This window comes from Pogoniulus pusillus, chromosome 8 (genome assembly GCF_015220805.1).
Source record: "Pogoniulus pusillus isolate bPogPus1 chromosome 8, bPogPus1.pri, whole genome shotgun sequence".
NCBI classification, from domain to species: Eukaryota; Metazoa; Chordata; class Aves; order Piciformes; family Lybiidae; genus Pogoniulus; species Pogoniulus pusillus.
Window position 1 is genome coordinate 30,912,404 of NC_087271.1, and position 18,153 is coordinate 30,930,556.

The following is an 18,153-nucleotide window of genomic DNA, read 5'->3' on the forward strand; positions in this document are numbered from 1 at the left end:
AAAGTTATTTACAGTCTGTGCTTGTATGGCATTATTTATTAGGGAACCAAAATAGCCTTGACTCGTTTTGTTCCTTGTTATGTTTACAGAACGCCTACTGCTTTCTGCTTGCTCTTCTCCCTCAGGGAGAAAGGGATGGATGCAAGTTAGCTTATCTACAGCAACTCAAGAGAGAATATGGAAAAATTTCAGCTCAGGGTAAGTCAGACAAAGCAGTAAACCTCAAGGAATCTGCCAGCTGTATCCATTATGGACATATGAATCCAGCTCCTGTAGGCTGCAGCTGTCCAACAAACTGATGGGAGCAGAGAGTGAACGGTAGCACAACTCTGTGCAATGGAACTGTGGTAACTTGCACACTGACTACAAACCACATGCAAAAGTGATCTAATTAAGTAATTCTACAAGTGGGAAGGAGCTTGCTGTTGTATTAGTTACACTTCACTTCCATGTGTTGAGCAACAATGCAATTCAGTGTAATTTAACATGGTTTCAACAACCAGTCGTATTTCCATAAGGGTTCTTCTAAGTTTCCTGGATCAGAAGCAGGTTCTTTACAGTGAGCATGACATTTTCTGGTACCACTGGCATGACTCAATTTTTGTTTTATTAGTTATTATTGTATTAGTTTTATAACCTGAATATAGACTTTTGTTACTCACAGGAATTCCAGGTTTGCCTGCCTGACCCGTTGCTCCTTTCTTCCCTGTGGGCCCCTAAAAGTTACAAATATTTGTGAATTGACAGGTGTCCTAAACTCAGTCCCCCAAGAAAAGATGAGAATTGTTCTCCTCTCATGCACATGAACAATGCCTGGCTTTGGACCACAGCAGAAAGTTTTTCAAGTGAACACATTTATGATAGAATTGTATACACTTTTCCAGTTCTTGAATCATTATAGTCTTGTTTTCAGAACTTTTTCAACAAAAGGCATAAAGTTTTTCACTAGGAATCTGGCAATTTCTCCTCTACTAACCACACCTCTCTAAGGAAGCACACTTTTACATTAGAGCACCTTCTGTACCCTTTAGAAACAGAAGTAAAGAAGGCCACTGAGTGTGGAAGGGAATACTAGAAAACGACAGTGTCACACATGGAAACATTCTTTTTATTAAGTACACAAAAGGAAAATCTACTTAAAATCAGACTTAATTTTGTTTTTTTATTGGTCTTGACTGATCTAGGAATCTGCAGTAATAGAAAGCTGAAGCAATATTGATAGCAGATAACTTTCTTATAAGTGGTTTAGAAACATAGGAAGCCAAGTACTAAGGAAGAAAAACTTAGAATGGGGCAAAAGCATAGAATCAGAGTCATAGAATCAGTCAGGGTTGGAAGGGACCACAAAGATCATCTAAGTTCCAATCCCCCCTGCCATGGCCAGGGACACCCTACCCTAGATCAGGCTGGCCACAGCCTCATCCAGTCTGGCCTTAAACACCTCCAGGGATGGGGCCTCAACCGCCTCCCTGGGCAACCCATTCCAGGCTCTCACCACTCTCATGCTGAAGAATTGACTCCTCATGTCCACTCTCAATCTCCCCACCTCCCACTTTACTCCATTTCCCCTAGTCCTGTCATTACCTGACTAGCATCTCCAAGATGTTTTGGTTTTAGGATATTCATCACAAAGATCTATGGAATGAATTTTATCCTACCACTAAAAGATGCAAGCACTTGGACACCAGGGACAAGAGCACAGCTTGTTAGCATAGAACAAGTAGAAAAAGGTTTCTAAGATTTTCTGGATTAATTACTTTAAACACTGTTCTTAGTGAACTACTATGCTGCAATGTTACATAATATGCAATCAAGTGAGAAGCTACAGTTGTTGTTAGTGTAAATGGCTTATATTTAATATAAAGATGATAAAGTCAGCAAAGGTTTGTTCTATAGCTTAATTTAATGCCTTTTTCCTTAAGAAGGGCATAAAAAAGTCCACTCATCAGGACTGGAACATGTATATTCATAGAACTTTATCCTGCTCTCATTAAAATTTCTGAATGCATGTAAAATAAACTCAGCTAATAAAGCTCTGCAGTTTATGGATCAGCTTTGTAATACTTCCTATAGCAGCACCAGTCATCCTACCAGAGACGAGACTGTAGGAGTGTTTTCACTATCAACATTTTTGTGTGAGTCTTTAGCTTCTTACATGCTGCTCCAGGCTGGATATTGGTTCCACGTTTGCAAATGGAACTGGAACAAATGGCCTGGAACACAAACCCTACGTGGAGAGGCTGAGGGAGCTGGGGTTGTTTAGCCTGGAGAAGAGGAGGCTCAGGGGTGACCTCATTGCTGTCTACAACTACCTGAAGGGACATTGTAGCCAGGAGGGGGGTGGCCTCTTCTCCCATACAACCACCAATAGAATCATAGAATCATAGAATCAACCAGGTTGGAAGAGACCTCCAAGATCATCCAGTCCAACCTAGCACCCAGCCCTATCCAATCAACTAGACCATGGCACTAAGTGCCTCAGCCAGTCTTTGCTTGAAGACCTCCAGGGACGGTGCCTCCACCACCTCCCTGGGCAGCCCATTCCAATGGGAAATCACTCTCTCTGGGAAGAACTTCCTCCTAACAAAGAACAAAGGGACACAGTCTCAAGTTGCACCAGGGGAAGTATAGGCTGGATGTCAGGAGGAAGTTCTTCCCAGAGAGAGTGATTGGCATTGGAATGGGCTGCCCAGGGAGGTGGTGGAGGCACTGTCCCTGGAAGTGTTAAAAAAGCAGACTGGCTGAGGTACTTAGTGCCATGGTTTAGTTGTCTGGATAGGGCTGGGTGCTAGGTTGGACTGGATGATTTTGGAGGTCTCTTCCAACCTGGTTGATTCTATGATTCTAAATGGTAGTTTTAATTTGAGGAGCATTTGCAATACAAATAAAATGTTCTTCAACAGAAAGGCAGAGGAACAACAGATTTTATCCTATGCTGTGGGCAGCTTTTTAAAGGCAATACATCAGTCCATGGCTACAGTACATGCTGACAGCATCTTCACATTACATTTTCATGCCTAATTTACTGCAGATTCTTGTATTTACCTAGAAAACTCCAATACCACTATGGAACTTCTCAGACAAAATACCTCATTAAAATTGCCAATGGTAATTTGTATTGTAAGAAATCTTTTGAAATCTGGAAAGCCAATGAGATTCACCCCATAGGGGAATATAAAATACAAGATGAATTATTCTTTCTAAAGGAAAATATTTAATCTTTTATCTTTGTTGTGACTTGCTCTGTCATTATTCCTCTACTATTCTGTAGCAAATTCCTTATTTCTAGGTCTCTGAAAACTCAGTGCAGCACAGTACCAGGTGGCTTTGTTTGGAGATCAGAGCAGTAAGTTCCTGGGTGTCTTTCAGAGCCAGGTTGCCACAAGAAGTCCATATAAGGATGTAATTTAATATGATTCAAATATTTCCAAAAGTGCCTCTCAAAATGCTTTATACCATTCCAAATTAAAACCACTTACCTACCAAATAACACATATTTAGTACCCCAGATCATTGTGCAGTTTTAGATTCTGTACTTTTGTTGTCCCTGCCAGTATGCAAAGTAAACCCAAACACAGTTCTAGCCTTATAGAACAGTTTCACAAGCCAGTGAACAGTGAAATACACAAATCCCAATGAAGTCAGTTTTGCTTTAGTTTTTTTCCTACTTACTTCTGAACCTCTTTCTCCTTTTGCTCCTTGCTCTCCCAATTCACCTGGCTCTCCCTTTAGAAAGAACATATATTAAATAAATAAAATGAATCATTTAGATGCAGATGAAAATGCATTTTCAATGTCCAGAAATCTCACTTGTTTGAAACACTTACTGGAGGCCCCTGTTGTCCAGTAGGTCCTCTAAGTCCTGGAAGCCCTATATGACCCTAAGAAGAGAAAGTATATTAATAGAAATACATATAACTCAGAATGTCATGCTCAGTGAGCTATAGATTTTCCTGTAAAGCCCACTTTAGGAGGTGCTGGATGGCCCCAGCTTCACTGATGTGACCTAGATAATGTATGCTCACTCCTAAAATCAGATTGTAGGGAATTTTTCTTCTTTAAATTCTCCACTCCAAATTCATGTGAGAATTACATATTGTTTAAATATGTCTGCACTTCTGCAAGAACAGATCATATTTAATTCTTTGATTTGTGTCTCCTGTATTACCTGTGTAAGGCACACAGAACATGCTGTGTCAAGGACAGTTTCTTCTGTGTTTCAGCCAAACGCATCAGCAGTTAGCCTGAGCTGCCATCCAATTTGTGTATGCTCAAAGACTGAATACAACTAATTATTATTAGATTCACAGAGAAATAGTGCTTAAATCTCAGAGGAAAAAACATGATTCAGCATCACAGAACTGTTTAGGGTGAAAGGGATCCCAGGAGATCATCTAACGCAATCCCTGCTTCTCATTCAGGGTGAGGTATAAAGGTTTGTTTGGGATCATATCCAGTAAGGTTTTGAGTAGTTTTGTAGATGAAGACTCCACAACCTCTCTGGGCAGCCTGTTCTGTTGCTCAGTCACCTTCACAGCAAAAAAACAAAAACATTTTCTTCTGTTCAAAAGGAATTTAATGTGTTGTAATTTTGCCCTTTGCCTCTTGTCCTGTCACTACACACTACTGAGAGAAGCCTGGCTTCTTCATCTTCATTTCATCCCATTAAGTATTTATACACAGTAAGATCATCCAAATGTTCACTTCTTCAGCACGAGTCCCAGATCTCTTCTCCTCATATGAAAGATGCTTTAATGAGTTCTAAATACTCATCAGTGAGGCATCACCAAGTGTATCTCTGCACACCTGTGAGAGACGATGACCCTTCTGCTACATTTCTCTGTATACATGCACAGCATGCCATGTTCAAAGAAAAAGAACAGTGAGCAAGAGGCATTACCTTGTAACCCTCATCACCAGGTTCTCCTCTATCTCCACGTTCACCACTAGGACCCTGGAGAGAAAAACAAGGAGCAAAATGTAATACTTGAACTGAAAAAATGGTGCAGTGAAGTACTGAAAGCAAGCTGGGATTTCTCTCAAGGAAGACTAACCAGTGAGACAGAACTGAGGTTTACAAATATTGAAGCTAGATTGTCTAAAGGAATTAACATGATTTTTGTTCCTAAGAACACACAGGCAACCTGGCCTAAGTGGATGGCTTTGATAACCCAACAAGCATGAATGGGTAATCTTGATTGTCCTGGTCTGGTGGAGGTGATCACCAACTGGCCAGAAGGCACAGACTGTACAAAACATCCAGAGGAGAAAGTAACCCGTGCCAAAGAAGCTCCTCCTTATGGTGATCTCTCTCATCAGGAAGAGTGCTTTGCTCACAGATGGTTCCTGTTGTCTTGTTAGGAACAAGCGAGATGGAAGTCATCAGTCTGGAGTTCTACCAGGAGAGTTATGTGAGAGATGGAGGAGGTAAATCCAGTCAATTCACTGAGGTAAAAGCTGTCCAACTTGCTCTTGATGTGGCTGAACATGAAAATTGGCCTATCCTTTACCTCTACACTGACTCATGGATAGTAGCCAATGCTCTATGGGGATGGCTGAAAGACTGGAAGAAGAATAGTTGGTAGAAGAAAGAAAAGCCTATTTGTGTGCTGATCTATGGCAGGACATTGATACACCAACACAACCAGCAGGCAGATCAAGCTGCTAAGATGTATCAAGTTGATACAAACTCTGATCTTGACCTTGACTGGAAACACCGAGGTGAACTGTTCTTAGCTCAATGGGCCCTTGATTCGTCTGGACATCAAGGCAGAGATGCAACATACCGATGGGCTCGCGATAGGTCAATTGACTTGTCCATGGACGCTATCACCCAAGTCATCCATGACTGTGACATTTGTGCTGCCATTAAGCAGGCTTAATCTAGCCCTTATGGTATGGTGAGAGATGGTCAAAGTACAAGTATGGTGAAGCCTGGCAGATTGACTACATCACTTTACCTCGATCTCGTTCTGGCAAGCAGTATGTGCTGACGATGGTAGAGGCCAGTACTGGATGGTTGGAAACCTATCCAGTTCCACATGCTACTGCACGTAACACCATTGTTGGTTTGGAGAGACAAATCTTGTGGAGACATGGAACTCCAGAGAGAATCGAGTCAGACAATGGCACTCATTTCAAGAACAATCTTGTGAAAACTGGGCCAAAGAGCATGGTATTGAATGGATCTATCACATACCCTACTATGCACCAGCTTCAGGGAAGATTGAGCGCTACAACGGTTTGCTGAAAACCACCCTAAAAGCCATGGGGGGTGGAACTCTGAAAAACTGGGACAAACATTTAGCACAAGCTACCTGGTTGGTAAATAGTAGAGGTTCAGTAAAGAGAGCAGGACCTGCACAATCAGATTTGGTACAGTGGATGGTGATAAAGTTAATGTTGTACTTGAAAAGAATCTGTTAGGAAAAACTGTTTCAGTGTTTTGTCCTTTGGGTGAAGGGAAACCTGTCCGAGGGGTGGTGACTGCTGAAGGTCCTGGTCACACCTACTGGGTAATGCAGGAGAATGGTGAAATTCAGTGTATTCCACAGAGAAATCTAACTTCAGCTGAGAGAGTTTAAATTCAAAGTGTGCAATACAAGCTGTTAGGAGTTTTCTGTTCCAGGTATTACCTGGCACCCAAAGACAGAATCTATGAGAGAATCTACAGTACATGAGCACGAACCCAATGTCACCTGGAAGTCCCTGCTCTCATCTCATCTGTGAGGAGATAAACTCTTTCCTGTTTTCTGAGCTTTTGAATCACCTACATGCAAGATAGCCAGAACAAAGTGTTAACTGAACTTGATATATTCATTATTGTAAATATATTGTTTTAGACAGATAGCTCTCAGCAAAACTCTGAGTGATATAGAAGGGTTGGATTGTACTGGTTTGAGGCTAACTGGAATATTTTACTGAGAGAAATTATATCCTTAGCTGTGAGAAGAAAGAAAAACAAAACCCCACAACAGTACCCTGTATTATTCATTCTTCTGCTGAGAAATGCTACTAGTCCAAATATGGATAAGACACTCACTTCTCACACACTGCTCAGTTCTTCTCCTTCTCTCTGTCAGTCTGGTCTGTGTGGTTTTATCTGCCTTAGCTCTTTAATCTGACCTAACCCTTTTCCCTCTAACCTCCTTGTAGTTTTTTTGACATCTCACCTCAGATCTCTCCAGATTTATGACATGAGATATATGGGGATTGATCTGGTTATTTCTGAAGGGAGAGAAAAAGGGAGGATGTTTGGGTCAAGAGCCTCCTGAAGTCTGATTTTTTTCTGGGAGGAGTATTGTGTTTCTGTATTACTTTTAACTTGTATGTAACTATAAATATTGTGTATATGTATGCTTGTAAATTGTGCTAAGCTGTAAATATAGATTCATTCCTTAACTTCCAGCCGGCTGAGTCTAGTCTGGGTGATTGCACTGAGTAGGGGGGCAGGTAACTCCCAAACCATCACACTCACACATGAGAACTGCACAGGAGCAGAAGGAATAGATTTCTGTGAGTCATGGTTCATCCTGCTGCATTCAGACACCTCACTAGTAGTACGTTAGGAAAAGATCCTTACTCCAGTCCCACAAGATATGAAATTTTCCCCTATAGTTTTAATTCTCAATGCATCAAATGGTCCAAATGTCAGTTACAGGAAAAACTATGGGATAGGGAATCATGACCATAAAAATGATGGTTTTCCAAAATACATCCAGTCAATCATTAGATGAAATAGTAAGAGACTGCCTTTTTCTTACCTGTCTTAAGGCACATCATGAAAAATTGGCCAGGCATCACTAACTGCAGTTAGTGATTTACAGTTTGCAAACTAATAGATTATCCACTTCTAGAGCATATTCACTTACAGATAATACTATGTGACTGCCTGTATACTCTCCAATGCTTCAGGATCCTTGTGGCACATTTCCTAGAGGGAATCCACGAGGTGGAAATGTCCTGCTTACCATATTTGAGCACTCAGCTTTAGAGAGACAGTCTGTCTACAACTGAATTGGCTGGATTCTCTTATCTCATGCATTACCACAATTAAGAATCTAGTCCAGACTCTGCTTTCAGTTACATTCAGGGGTTTATAGCCCTGCCTTTTGAGGAGACAAAGTATAAATAAGAAGATGAAATAGCAAAGAGAAGTAGGCTGCACAAGCATTACTTCTGGAGCAATCAAAGTCTGAACATGAAATGCTGTTTAATAAGATTTTGAGAAGGAATTTTTGTTTTTTGGACATATTCATAATTTCTGCAAAGAAATATCCAACATATGAACGAAGTTAAAAACATTTTAGTTTTTTAGTTACAAAACTCCACTCTCTAAATCAGCTAAATTAACTTTGTAGTGATAATGAAATAAGTCAAAACGTGTTTCTGGTTAGTAAAGCAATTAAGTATAATTCATGATAAACAGAGAGGGCAAAATTCTGTTCCAAAATGTGCTGACCTAAACATAGACTAATGGCATTAGTGTAATTTAATGCAGGGCACATAGACTTAAGCAGGAAAGAGCATGTGACTGCCTTTTTCAGCGAGGGATTACTGATTCAAGGACTATCATTCTACATTTTTGTGCAAGTACTGACTACTGAGACAATGATTTAGAGTATCAGAAAGAATTTGCATTTCCTCTTGTCTTGAGAGGCACTAACATAATTTTTTTTGAGAAAGAAAGACCTACTGGTTCACCTATGGGCCCAGGTGGTCCAAGGACTGTATTGTCTTCTCCTGGGTAACCCTAAAACAATGATAAGCATTAAAAAAAAAAAAGAATATGGAGATTCAACCTTGTCTACAATGCACACACATTCAAATGCTAATAAACACCCATACAGCACATTATTATAGATGCTAAAAGTGAAAATGATGCTTCTGGTTTTGTTACATTTAAAATGGCAACTTCATTTTAATACGCACCTAAATGTCCCAAAGACATTTAGGACAAAACCAAGGCTAAGTAGTTTCTCTCTGGAAAAGACATATCTATATACAAATACTTAAGTGGTTGAAAAAAGTCCATATATTAATTTATTTATTTAATGGAAAAAAGGATAAACAGAATATATAATAGAGGATAAAAGAAATCTTCTTCCACTGTTTTGGGCAACATACTAAATATAGACAAACGAGTGCACAGAAGACTAAGCCTGAATTCTATTAAATGCAAATATGAAACAACTGCCATCCAAACCAATAGACACAAAGTTATCTTTTCCAGATGCTACTTAGCAATATTTCATACAATTGTTGTGGTTAGAAAAGACCTCTAAGATCATCAAGCCCAACCATTATCTACGAAGTCTGGTGCTAAGCTGTCCCTTAGGACCACATCTATGTGCCTTTTAAACACCTCTAGGGATGGGGATTCAGTCACCTCCTTTGGGAGCCTATTCCAGTGTCTGGTAATTATTTCAGAGAAGTTTCTTCTAATATCTGCACTAAGCCTTCTCTTATGCAACTTGAGACCATTTCCTCTGAACCTAATGCTGAGAGGCTCACATTTTAAATATGATTAAGGGTTTCCAGATACACATCAAAGTGTTTTTTCAGTAGCAACCAAGCAAGCCAGACACCAAACAACTGCATTTTCAGTTATTGTTTCCTAAAATGCTATCAGAACCTATTTATAACATCAACCATTAATTGTCTACTAGCAGTATTCATTTCAATACTGGCACCAATATAAGAATGTATTTCTCAGCCAGGTGCATTTCCAAACCGATCTTCATGAAGGGAATCCCTGTGCCTGCTTGAGGTCACACAGACTTCAGTCAGCATACAAACCTATTTGGAGGGTTTGAGGCTTAAAAGAATTCATGAACTTGACACTGAAATGGCAGCACTGAGGTAACATCCTACCTCTAACATTTTATACTAAGCACAGACCTTTGTCCATATTAGCTGTACTTCCAGCAAAATCTATGAGTGTACTCACAGGCTTAAAGTTAGGTAAATGCTTAGCTTGTTTCACACTATTACTGTCAGCATTGTTCACTAAGGCCAGTGGTGCTCTCTGGTGTTTCTTACAGTGGGTACCTTGTGTTTTAAAATGTGACAAATTTCAGATGTCTAATTAAGAACTCTGTCTCTGAATCACTGATTTCCCCACTTTGGAATTTCTTTCCACATTCTCTACAATACTGATAAATATTGCAACCAGTGGCTTTGTTGCATCTGGTGAAAAACAGAGAGCATGCACTAACATCTCACTTTATAATTGCTCAAACTGTAACAGCAAAGACTGTCTTCATACCTTTTCTCCTTTGGGTCCTGGGGACCCTGAGGGCCCTGGAGGACCCTGGTGACCCTAGAGAAGAAACAAAACAAAACTTAGTTCCAAAACAAATAACCAAAGAACTAATTGATTCCAAACTTTCTTTTAGTTGCTTGTTACTATTATTTTTTTTTAGCTGCTTGCTAATAACGCTAAGTAGTGATGCAGCTGAAAATTAACCAGCCCAGGCAGAAAACGTATTACGTGCATGAAAAGCTCTGTACACAGTGGGCAACCAAACATTCTGGCAGAGCTTGGGGCAGGTGAGGAGATCTTGGCTGCTTCTCACTTTGGGCCCAGGGCAACTCGTGGCAATTTTTGTTCAGAATGAAAGATATGGCAGTCTGGTCCATAAGAGCTGGACTCAGTCTATCTACGATGATGATTATAATTACTTTTCAGCAAAGGCCACAATATCTTGATGATGTCCTTAACTAAGCTCATTCAATCAATTTCTGTTTACTGCTTTACTGTTCTGCCTGGCCAGACAGTAAGCAAAGGTCATGGTGTTTGCTGAACTCTGTTTATAATAAGGAGCTGTAGCAGTTTCATATAAACTTTATTCACAGAGAGATACCTCAGCCAAAGAAGGTTTGCAAACCTGTGGCAAAAAACAACTGCTAGTAGACACTGCATACGGCTAACATTATCACGTGTCACATAAACAGATGTATCTGAGCCTCTTAAAGACATTTGTGTGTTCTAGATGCAGATACCCATATCTGAAATTCTTTGGGCTACCACAAACTTACTTAGGGATGTGTTTATTTACTAATGTAATAAAAAACTCACCCCATAGCCTGGAATTCCTGACTCTCCCTCAGGTCCCATTCCTCCTAGGTGTCCCTGTTAAATGTGATAAATCAGCGACAGTAAAACGAGTTCCACTGCAAAATGTTACAATAACATCACTTAGAAAAATCTTAAATATTAAGATTTGAGAAGTACAGACAATTTTCTTGTTAGATCCAATTTCCTTTGGTAAAGAATGCTGGGCTTTTCCCTGTTCTGTGGCAATTTCAGTTCTAACATAATCATCCCTGTGCGTAACTAAGAGCAAAATGATCTGAACTTTCAGAGGTGTGGAGGAAAACTGTTTATGAAGGCTAAATATGCCAACAGAAGCTGAGGGTGGTCCTCACTTTAAGAAGTTGAAGTCCTCTCTTGAAAATATTGACAATTAGTTACTTTACTGCTGTACTGCACATGTGCAGGGACACAGTGCTGCCTTCAGTGGCAACATGACAGGGTCCTAGAGCAGTGCAGAGATCATAGAATCACAGAATCAACCAGGTTGGAAGAGAACTCCAAGATCATCCAGACCAACCTATCACTCAGCCCTATCCAATCAACTACACATTGCCTCACTCGTGTGGAGGCTGCACATGAGTGTGCAACCTTTGTGTGCTTGTGAAGACAGGAACTCAAAAGTAATGGAAATACACCTAATTCAGTTAGCGTTGGATCAGGTTCTCATTCAAAAGAGTTTGCAGTCCTCATTTGAAAGCATTTTTTTGGCCATGCCTAAATGTTTGTTTTAAGTAATAGCAAACCTCATGATTTCTCTTCTTGGAACTGAAAAGTTTTAAGAAATGGGCACAGCAGTCAGACTACACATGGGTATATTTGGATTGTCAGGCATGAGTACTTCATGGCATGCTCTGCCATCCTGCTCTTCTGAGATTCAGAACCTGAGCAGAGCATGAGGTGACTCCTTCCAAGTCCACGACAGGTTTCTGTCTGGAAAGGTGCATGGGTCATATTCTGATGCATAAATGCTATAGCTGTGACTTGCCTCTTCCCATGGAGGGCTGTGATTTTGCTAAACCAGAAATACACAATCTCTTAAATAAGCATGTTTTGTACAAACCAAGGGACCTCGAGTTCCTCTTGCACCTTTGGGACCAGTTTCTCCAGGCTGGCCAGTCTCTCCAGTAGGTCCAATTTCTCCAGGAGGTCCAAGCTGCCCCTTTTCACCCTGTTAGGTTATTAAGAATATGAAGAGACTAGAACTGTTTCAAAACACAGTTTATGATTAACCAGAGTAACATCATTATTTAATAGTATTTAATCTGCATATGACATATACTGCAGTACTTAGAGTGTCTGAACTCAGGACTCTGCAGTGAAAAAGCCCTCTCTACTGAAGCCTATTAGGTTGTTTTGTTTTAGCCAGAATTAATAGCAGCAGAAACTGTTCCGAGTTGCAAAACCATGTCAGTTTCCTAAGGTCCTAAATGTTACTGATGGTGGAATGACGACAATTCTAATTGCCGTGGCTGGCAAGAAACATAACTGGCTTGAAGCATGACATAAACCAGGAATAGACTTGGATCAATGGAGTAATTTTGTAATGTAAATTCGAGTTTCAAATACAAGGAAGAGAATTTGGAGTATGAAAAATGCTACCTTCTTTCCTGAACGGCCCCTCTGACCTGGATTTCCTGGTGTTCCTTCAGGGCCCTGTACATTTATTAGAGAGAAAAAGAAATGAATAAGGGAAGCTTGGAAATATTTAAACTGTGCTCCAAATTGGATAACTAAGTAAGCTTTTGTAATGCAGAGAAGTGGGAGGAAAAAAAAATCTCATTAATGGTGGCTGTGAGCAAGTTAGTAGGGTTATTTGAAGTTACAGCAGAAACAAGCATCAAGAATGACTTACCAAAAGACCTGTGAAAATGCACTGAAAATAGTGTGTGTGGGGGAAACAATTAAATCTTGTCCACATAGAAAATACTACTTCAGGAATAAAACTGCTTCAAGACAATCATAGGATGTAGAGAAATACAATACATAAGCAGAGGTAAACTAAGAAAATCTTTAGGCTGTCAAGTGTAGGACTCTGACAACTTGCAGAGCAGAGACCTAACTCAGTAAGTGGTGGTGCCTAACATTGCCTGCCTCTTGGTAAGGGTGTGCTGCTGCAGGTGAAGGGTACTTTGGAGCTACAGCTCTGCTGTCCTCTAGGTCTTTAAAAAAACAACCATCCCCAAGGGCTGCTCACCTGTTTCAATTTACCCAAAAATTCTGTGAGTTAGAGGAGGTAATTTAGCCTCAGTTTTGGATAAAGGGAGACATATTTGGATTTTTTGAGTCATTGTGGTGATAAGCCAGGGTAAATACAGTTGAAGCTGATTCGTGAAACTTATTTGTTGCTTTGTAAACTTCACTGGAATGGGCTGCCCGGGGAGGTGGTGGAGTCGCCGTCCCTGGGGCACTTCAAGGCAAGGTTGGACGTGGCACTTGGTGCCATGGTCTGGCCTTGAGCTCTGTTGTAAAGGGTTGGACTTGATGATCTGTGAGGTCTCTTCCAACCCTGATGATACTGTGATACTGTGAAAGGAAAATGTAGTATTGCTCTCACTTCAAATAAAACCCTCAGACAATTGATTATAGGACTAATTTCCATGCTTGGACCAAGATGTTACGGTCTGTCCGCATCCCTAGAACGAGGTCAAACTAAAACGTGATCACTCCCAGATGCCAGGGAGTAGGAGTGGGGAGGGAGGCAGCTCTGCAGCCGCCTTTGGAATGCATGGAAGACAAACGTGGAAAATCACCCACTAACCACATCCTTCTAAACACTGAATTGCCAGACCCTCCTGTCTCACTGAGGCACAGCGGCACCGCTGATGTTGTTTACTGTGTACGAGTATAATTACATACAATGTAGATATGCTAAGGCTGAGCTGGTTTATGACAATTACAGTCTAGGAAACTTCCATGCTTTTCCAGAACTGCCAATCCAAAACAGAGAGAGGAAAATAAAAAGTCAAGGTGATATTGCCGTGTTAGGACCAAAAATTGCTCTGTATCATATCAGGTGGGTTTTTTTTTTCCTTCACTAGGAGAGTAGTTCACTGTGAAGATCACAGAACTAAAGAGGACAGATTGTAACGCTAATGGTTAGAGGACAGAGGGGACAGTGCTCACAGCCACTGACAGCTGGCCCTCCGACTGATGTTTATTCAAACTGCATCACTGCAGAAGAGCTAAAGAGAAGGCAGCCAGAGGACTGCAAATGAGAACGTGATGATTTTTGGTACAAGAACCTGATGTCTGAGTTGAGACTATGTACTTACTTTGGAAAATATTAGTTCACATTAAGAAGTTGCATAAAATTTCAGAAAAATAGATTTTATAGATGGACTTTAGCTGCCGGGAGTGATGCCAGAACACAGACGTGAACTGGTCTAACAGTGTTAACTACACGTCCCAGTGCTTGTCTATTTCTCTATGGCTACTGGCATTTCTCTCCATCTGCAATCTCTGTTTCAGTTGTATATGTCCACTGGTACTCCCATGGTATGTTTATACAGCTCCTCCCTGAGGCACCAAAATGAAGTTAGTCAAGGAATAAACATCTTTTAGGGATGAAAGGAAATCATGATATTCTTTATTTTCTCTCCATACTTTTTATAGCATATGCCTCATCACAGGGTGCTTGACAAGGTGAGAAAAGAAGGTCCCCATGACGTGACAGCACAGAATTATCATTTGAAGCAGTGCTGCCCAGCAATATAGACTCTCATACCTGGAAGTCAGTTCCAGTGCAAGATGAGCAAGATCCATAATATCGTGTTTAACAACATATTGGCGACAGTGTAGAAGACCATTGTTAAGAAAAGACATGCAACTGATCAGGAATCATCAGCACAAATAACTTGGATTATCTGATATCTTATCACGTGATACTGGTTTTAAGTCACTTCTGACCTGCTTTGCATTCCTTAGAAGAGAAGGTGCTGCAATCCACACTGATGCTTAAGAAATTTTGCATAGTTCATGTTTGTGCTGCAATAATTTTGTAACTGGGAACATCCCTAGATGTTTCTAGAAACGTTTGTAGATCTTCCTTTTGTTGTTAACCAAGCTAAGCATGTATGTGGTAAGAACATCAGCACAAAATCTTCTATTTCAGTCATATCTTGTGTGCTCTAAGCTGCGTCATCATTTACAAGCTGCTCTTTTGCCTCAAGGAACTTTTCATCTAAACTAAAAGCCAGATAGCCCTGGAATACTAAACCAAGTCAGGAGTAAGGAAAGTAACACAAAGTAATAAAAGATCTCACAGCACAACTTATGTTTATATATGCACCTAGTCAGTTTGGGTGTTTTTACAATTTAAAGAATGATCTAATCCTTTCAGATTCCTCTGTCTCCAGATGAAGGTGAGGATAGAGACTAATGACAGGCGGTTGTCTGGAGAGACAGATATGAAGGAAGAGGCTCCAGTTTGTGTGGTGTATGAGTCTAGATTACAAGTGATGATAAATCACCATCTGCCAAGAGGTTCCAGACTGAAGATAGGAAGAACATTTGTCTCCTCTCTCTACCAACTCTGAAAAGCTAAATCACATAGAAAAGGGAGGCAAGATAATTTAACAATGTCTTCTGTAATCGCAATGGAAAACCAGAAAATGAAAACTAAAAGAAGAAAACAGAATTTCAAATAAAATAGATGACAAAAAGCAAATGAACAAAACCTGCCCTTAAATGTAAAAACACTTACAGGAATGCCCATTATGCCAGGCTCACCAGGAGGTCCAGCAAGTCCTGGTAACCCCATGTCTCCTTTTTCGCCACCTTCTCCAAAGAGTCCATGGTCTCCAGGGTCTCCCTAAAACAAAGCAAAAACAGATTCAAAAAGACCCAAACCAACAACAAAATGTTACTCAAGCTGCTGCTACAGATTTATTAATTCCAGGGAAAAATGGATCCTGACTCTTCAAATCTGACAAAAAGCACAATAAAACTGATGTAAATCTCACCAGTCACATTCAGACTAGGCAACACGTTAGGGGAAAACCCTTTCAGTTTTATTTATACACTCTTACAGACAGATTCTGCCTCATCCATCAGCAACTACCTGAGAATGTACTCTGTGACAACTCCTGTCTTGGAATCTGCCATGGTCCCTGGCACAGCCCTGATTCAATGCCTTCTCCAACAGGACAGCCATCACGGAAATAAGCTGTACTCAGCTCTCCAGCTTGCATTTCTCTGTTAAGCTGTCCAATTTCAAGCCCTAGTGGGACAGTTCATGCCTAAACTGCAGAGGAAAGCCTACAACGTACAGGGCCTCCTATGTTAAAACTAAGTGCACTCAGCTAGGTTCTGTTGACCCAGTGAAATAAGAAGAAAAAAAAGAGATTTGCATCCTAAGCTAATTGGCTGCTTTACACCTGCTACAAAAACTGGGTGTACCTTTGAGCCATCTTTTCCTTGAACACCATCTTCTCCTGGAGGTCCTGGTTCACCCTTACAGAGAAAGGAAAAGTTTGAAACAATATTATTGCCTAGTTGATTGGATAGGGCTGGGTGATAGGTTGGACTGGATGATCTTGGAGGTCTCTTCCAACCTGGTTGATTCTATGATTCTAAATTTCTCAGCATAGAAATATTGCCTTGGAAGAATGCAGATCAAGGTTTATTGCCTTTTTGGACAACTTTTATACTGCTGTTATAATTTATTTGTCTTAGTTTGCCACTGATTCACAATGATAGTCGCAGTTCTGTGGATCTCAAAGACAAGAAAACATTAATGATCACTGTTAGAAAAAAGAGGCAATACTATGTCCATACAACACTGGGGATTGGAACAGTGGCACTGAGATGTTTTGGTTGCAGAGTATTAAATGTGTAGTTACAGTAACCTCAAAAATACACCTATTCTATCTTGAATATGCTTTATGCAGATACCTGCTACATCGGTACGTTTAGTGAAAACTAATAATTCACCAGCAGTATTGGCACCTTGGCCTTTTAGAATATTTGTCTTTCACAGGTAAAGACACTGGCAGCTTGAGGCTTTTGGTGTAGACAGTAAAAACTGTGTAATGCACCTTGCTGAAGATTTTGGGCAGGAGGAAAAGATCGTAAGACTTAAGTCTCAAAAAAGGACAGAGTTTATGCTCTTTTAAGGGTAGCCTGGATAAAGCCTTTTCTAGCACTTTGAAAGTTCTTATCAGCCTTCAAAGTAGGCAACTGTTTTGGTCAGAGAAGGGGAGTAAGAAAGCACAGGAAGAAAGGGCACGACTGCATCGTAAAATGAGTGCTAAATGATCCAGATATGAATCAGGTGCTTTAGATGGTGGTACCCTTTAGATGGCCTACATCCTCCTCTGCTGAGACTCTACTGTTCCCATTATCTCACCTGGACTGGGTATCCATTCAGAGAATTATTGCATGCTATCATCTTAACAACTGGGCTAGACACCCCTTGGATTTATTTTCATCCTCAAACCACTTGCTTGTGTCTTTCAGTGACATGGGACACTTAAAAATATGTCAACACTATAATCGTTATCCTTTTTAACTTGCTAAAAATCATATTATTTTTTAAAGGTATCAGAAAATAGTTTCCTATTGCATTCTTCCAACAAACCAAGATTTCTCAAGCTGCATTCATAACGATTTTTCCTTTTTGGAAGAAGGTTTGTATCCATAGCATACCCTTAAACCTTGGATGCCTGGTTCTCCAGCCTTCCCAGCAGGTCCAGTGTCTCCCTAAAATATCACAACAAAAATAAATCACTGGATTTCAATGACTGTATTCCTAACGTTGATGGGGTTTACAGATAATGTAGTAATCATGATAATAATATTTCTTACTGGTTTATTTCCTCTATCACTACCTACTTGTCTAGTGAGTCAGATCACTCTGATTTGCTCTGCTTTTATGAGAATTGAAAATTTAAACAACACAAGAAAATGATTTCCACATTTACCTTTGTGCCTGGTTCTCCTTGCAAGCCAGGTTCTCCTTCAGGGCCAGGAGGTCCCTGCATGGTACAAGAGCTATTGTTGCATGTGATCACCAATGATAATTTTGCAACACCAAATAATATAGCCAAAATTGAAGC

The 18,153-nt window shown here is 40.3% G+C and overlaps 1 protein-coding gene across 1 annotated transcript in view; it reads right to left on the reverse strand.

Annotated features, from left to right (window-relative positions):
- The window catches only part of COL24A1 (collagen type XXIV alpha 1 chain), a 162,682-nt gene that overhangs the window by 25,869 nt on the left and 118,660 nt on the right, over nucleotides 1-18,153 (reverse strand). The window contains exons 34-46 of the mRNA XM_064147936.1: nucleotides 18,019-18,072; nucleotides 17,744-17,797; nucleotides 16,496-16,549; nucleotides 15,801-15,908; nucleotides 12,698-12,751; nucleotides 12,159-12,266; nucleotides 11,081-11,134; nucleotides 10,268-10,321; nucleotides 8,696-8,752; nucleotides 4,901-4,954; nucleotides 3,828-3,881; nucleotides 3,673-3,726; nucleotides 663-716 (exon numbers count right to left, since the gene is read on the reverse strand). Of these exons, the coding sequence (XP_064004006.1) occupies nucleotides 663-716; nucleotides 3,673-3,726; nucleotides 3,828-3,881; nucleotides 4,901-4,954; nucleotides 8,696-8,752; nucleotides 10,268-10,321; nucleotides 11,081-11,134; nucleotides 12,159-12,266; nucleotides 12,698-12,751; nucleotides 15,801-15,908; nucleotides 16,496-16,549; nucleotides 17,744-17,797; nucleotides 18,019-18,072 (813 nt within the window). The remainder of the gene's footprint in view (nucleotides 1-662; nucleotides 717-3,672; nucleotides 3,727-3,827; nucleotides 3,882-4,900; nucleotides 4,955-8,695; nucleotides 8,753-10,267; nucleotides 10,322-11,080; nucleotides 11,135-12,158; nucleotides 12,267-12,697; nucleotides 12,752-15,800; nucleotides 15,909-16,495; nucleotides 16,550-17,743; nucleotides 17,798-18,018; nucleotides 18,073-18,153) is intronic.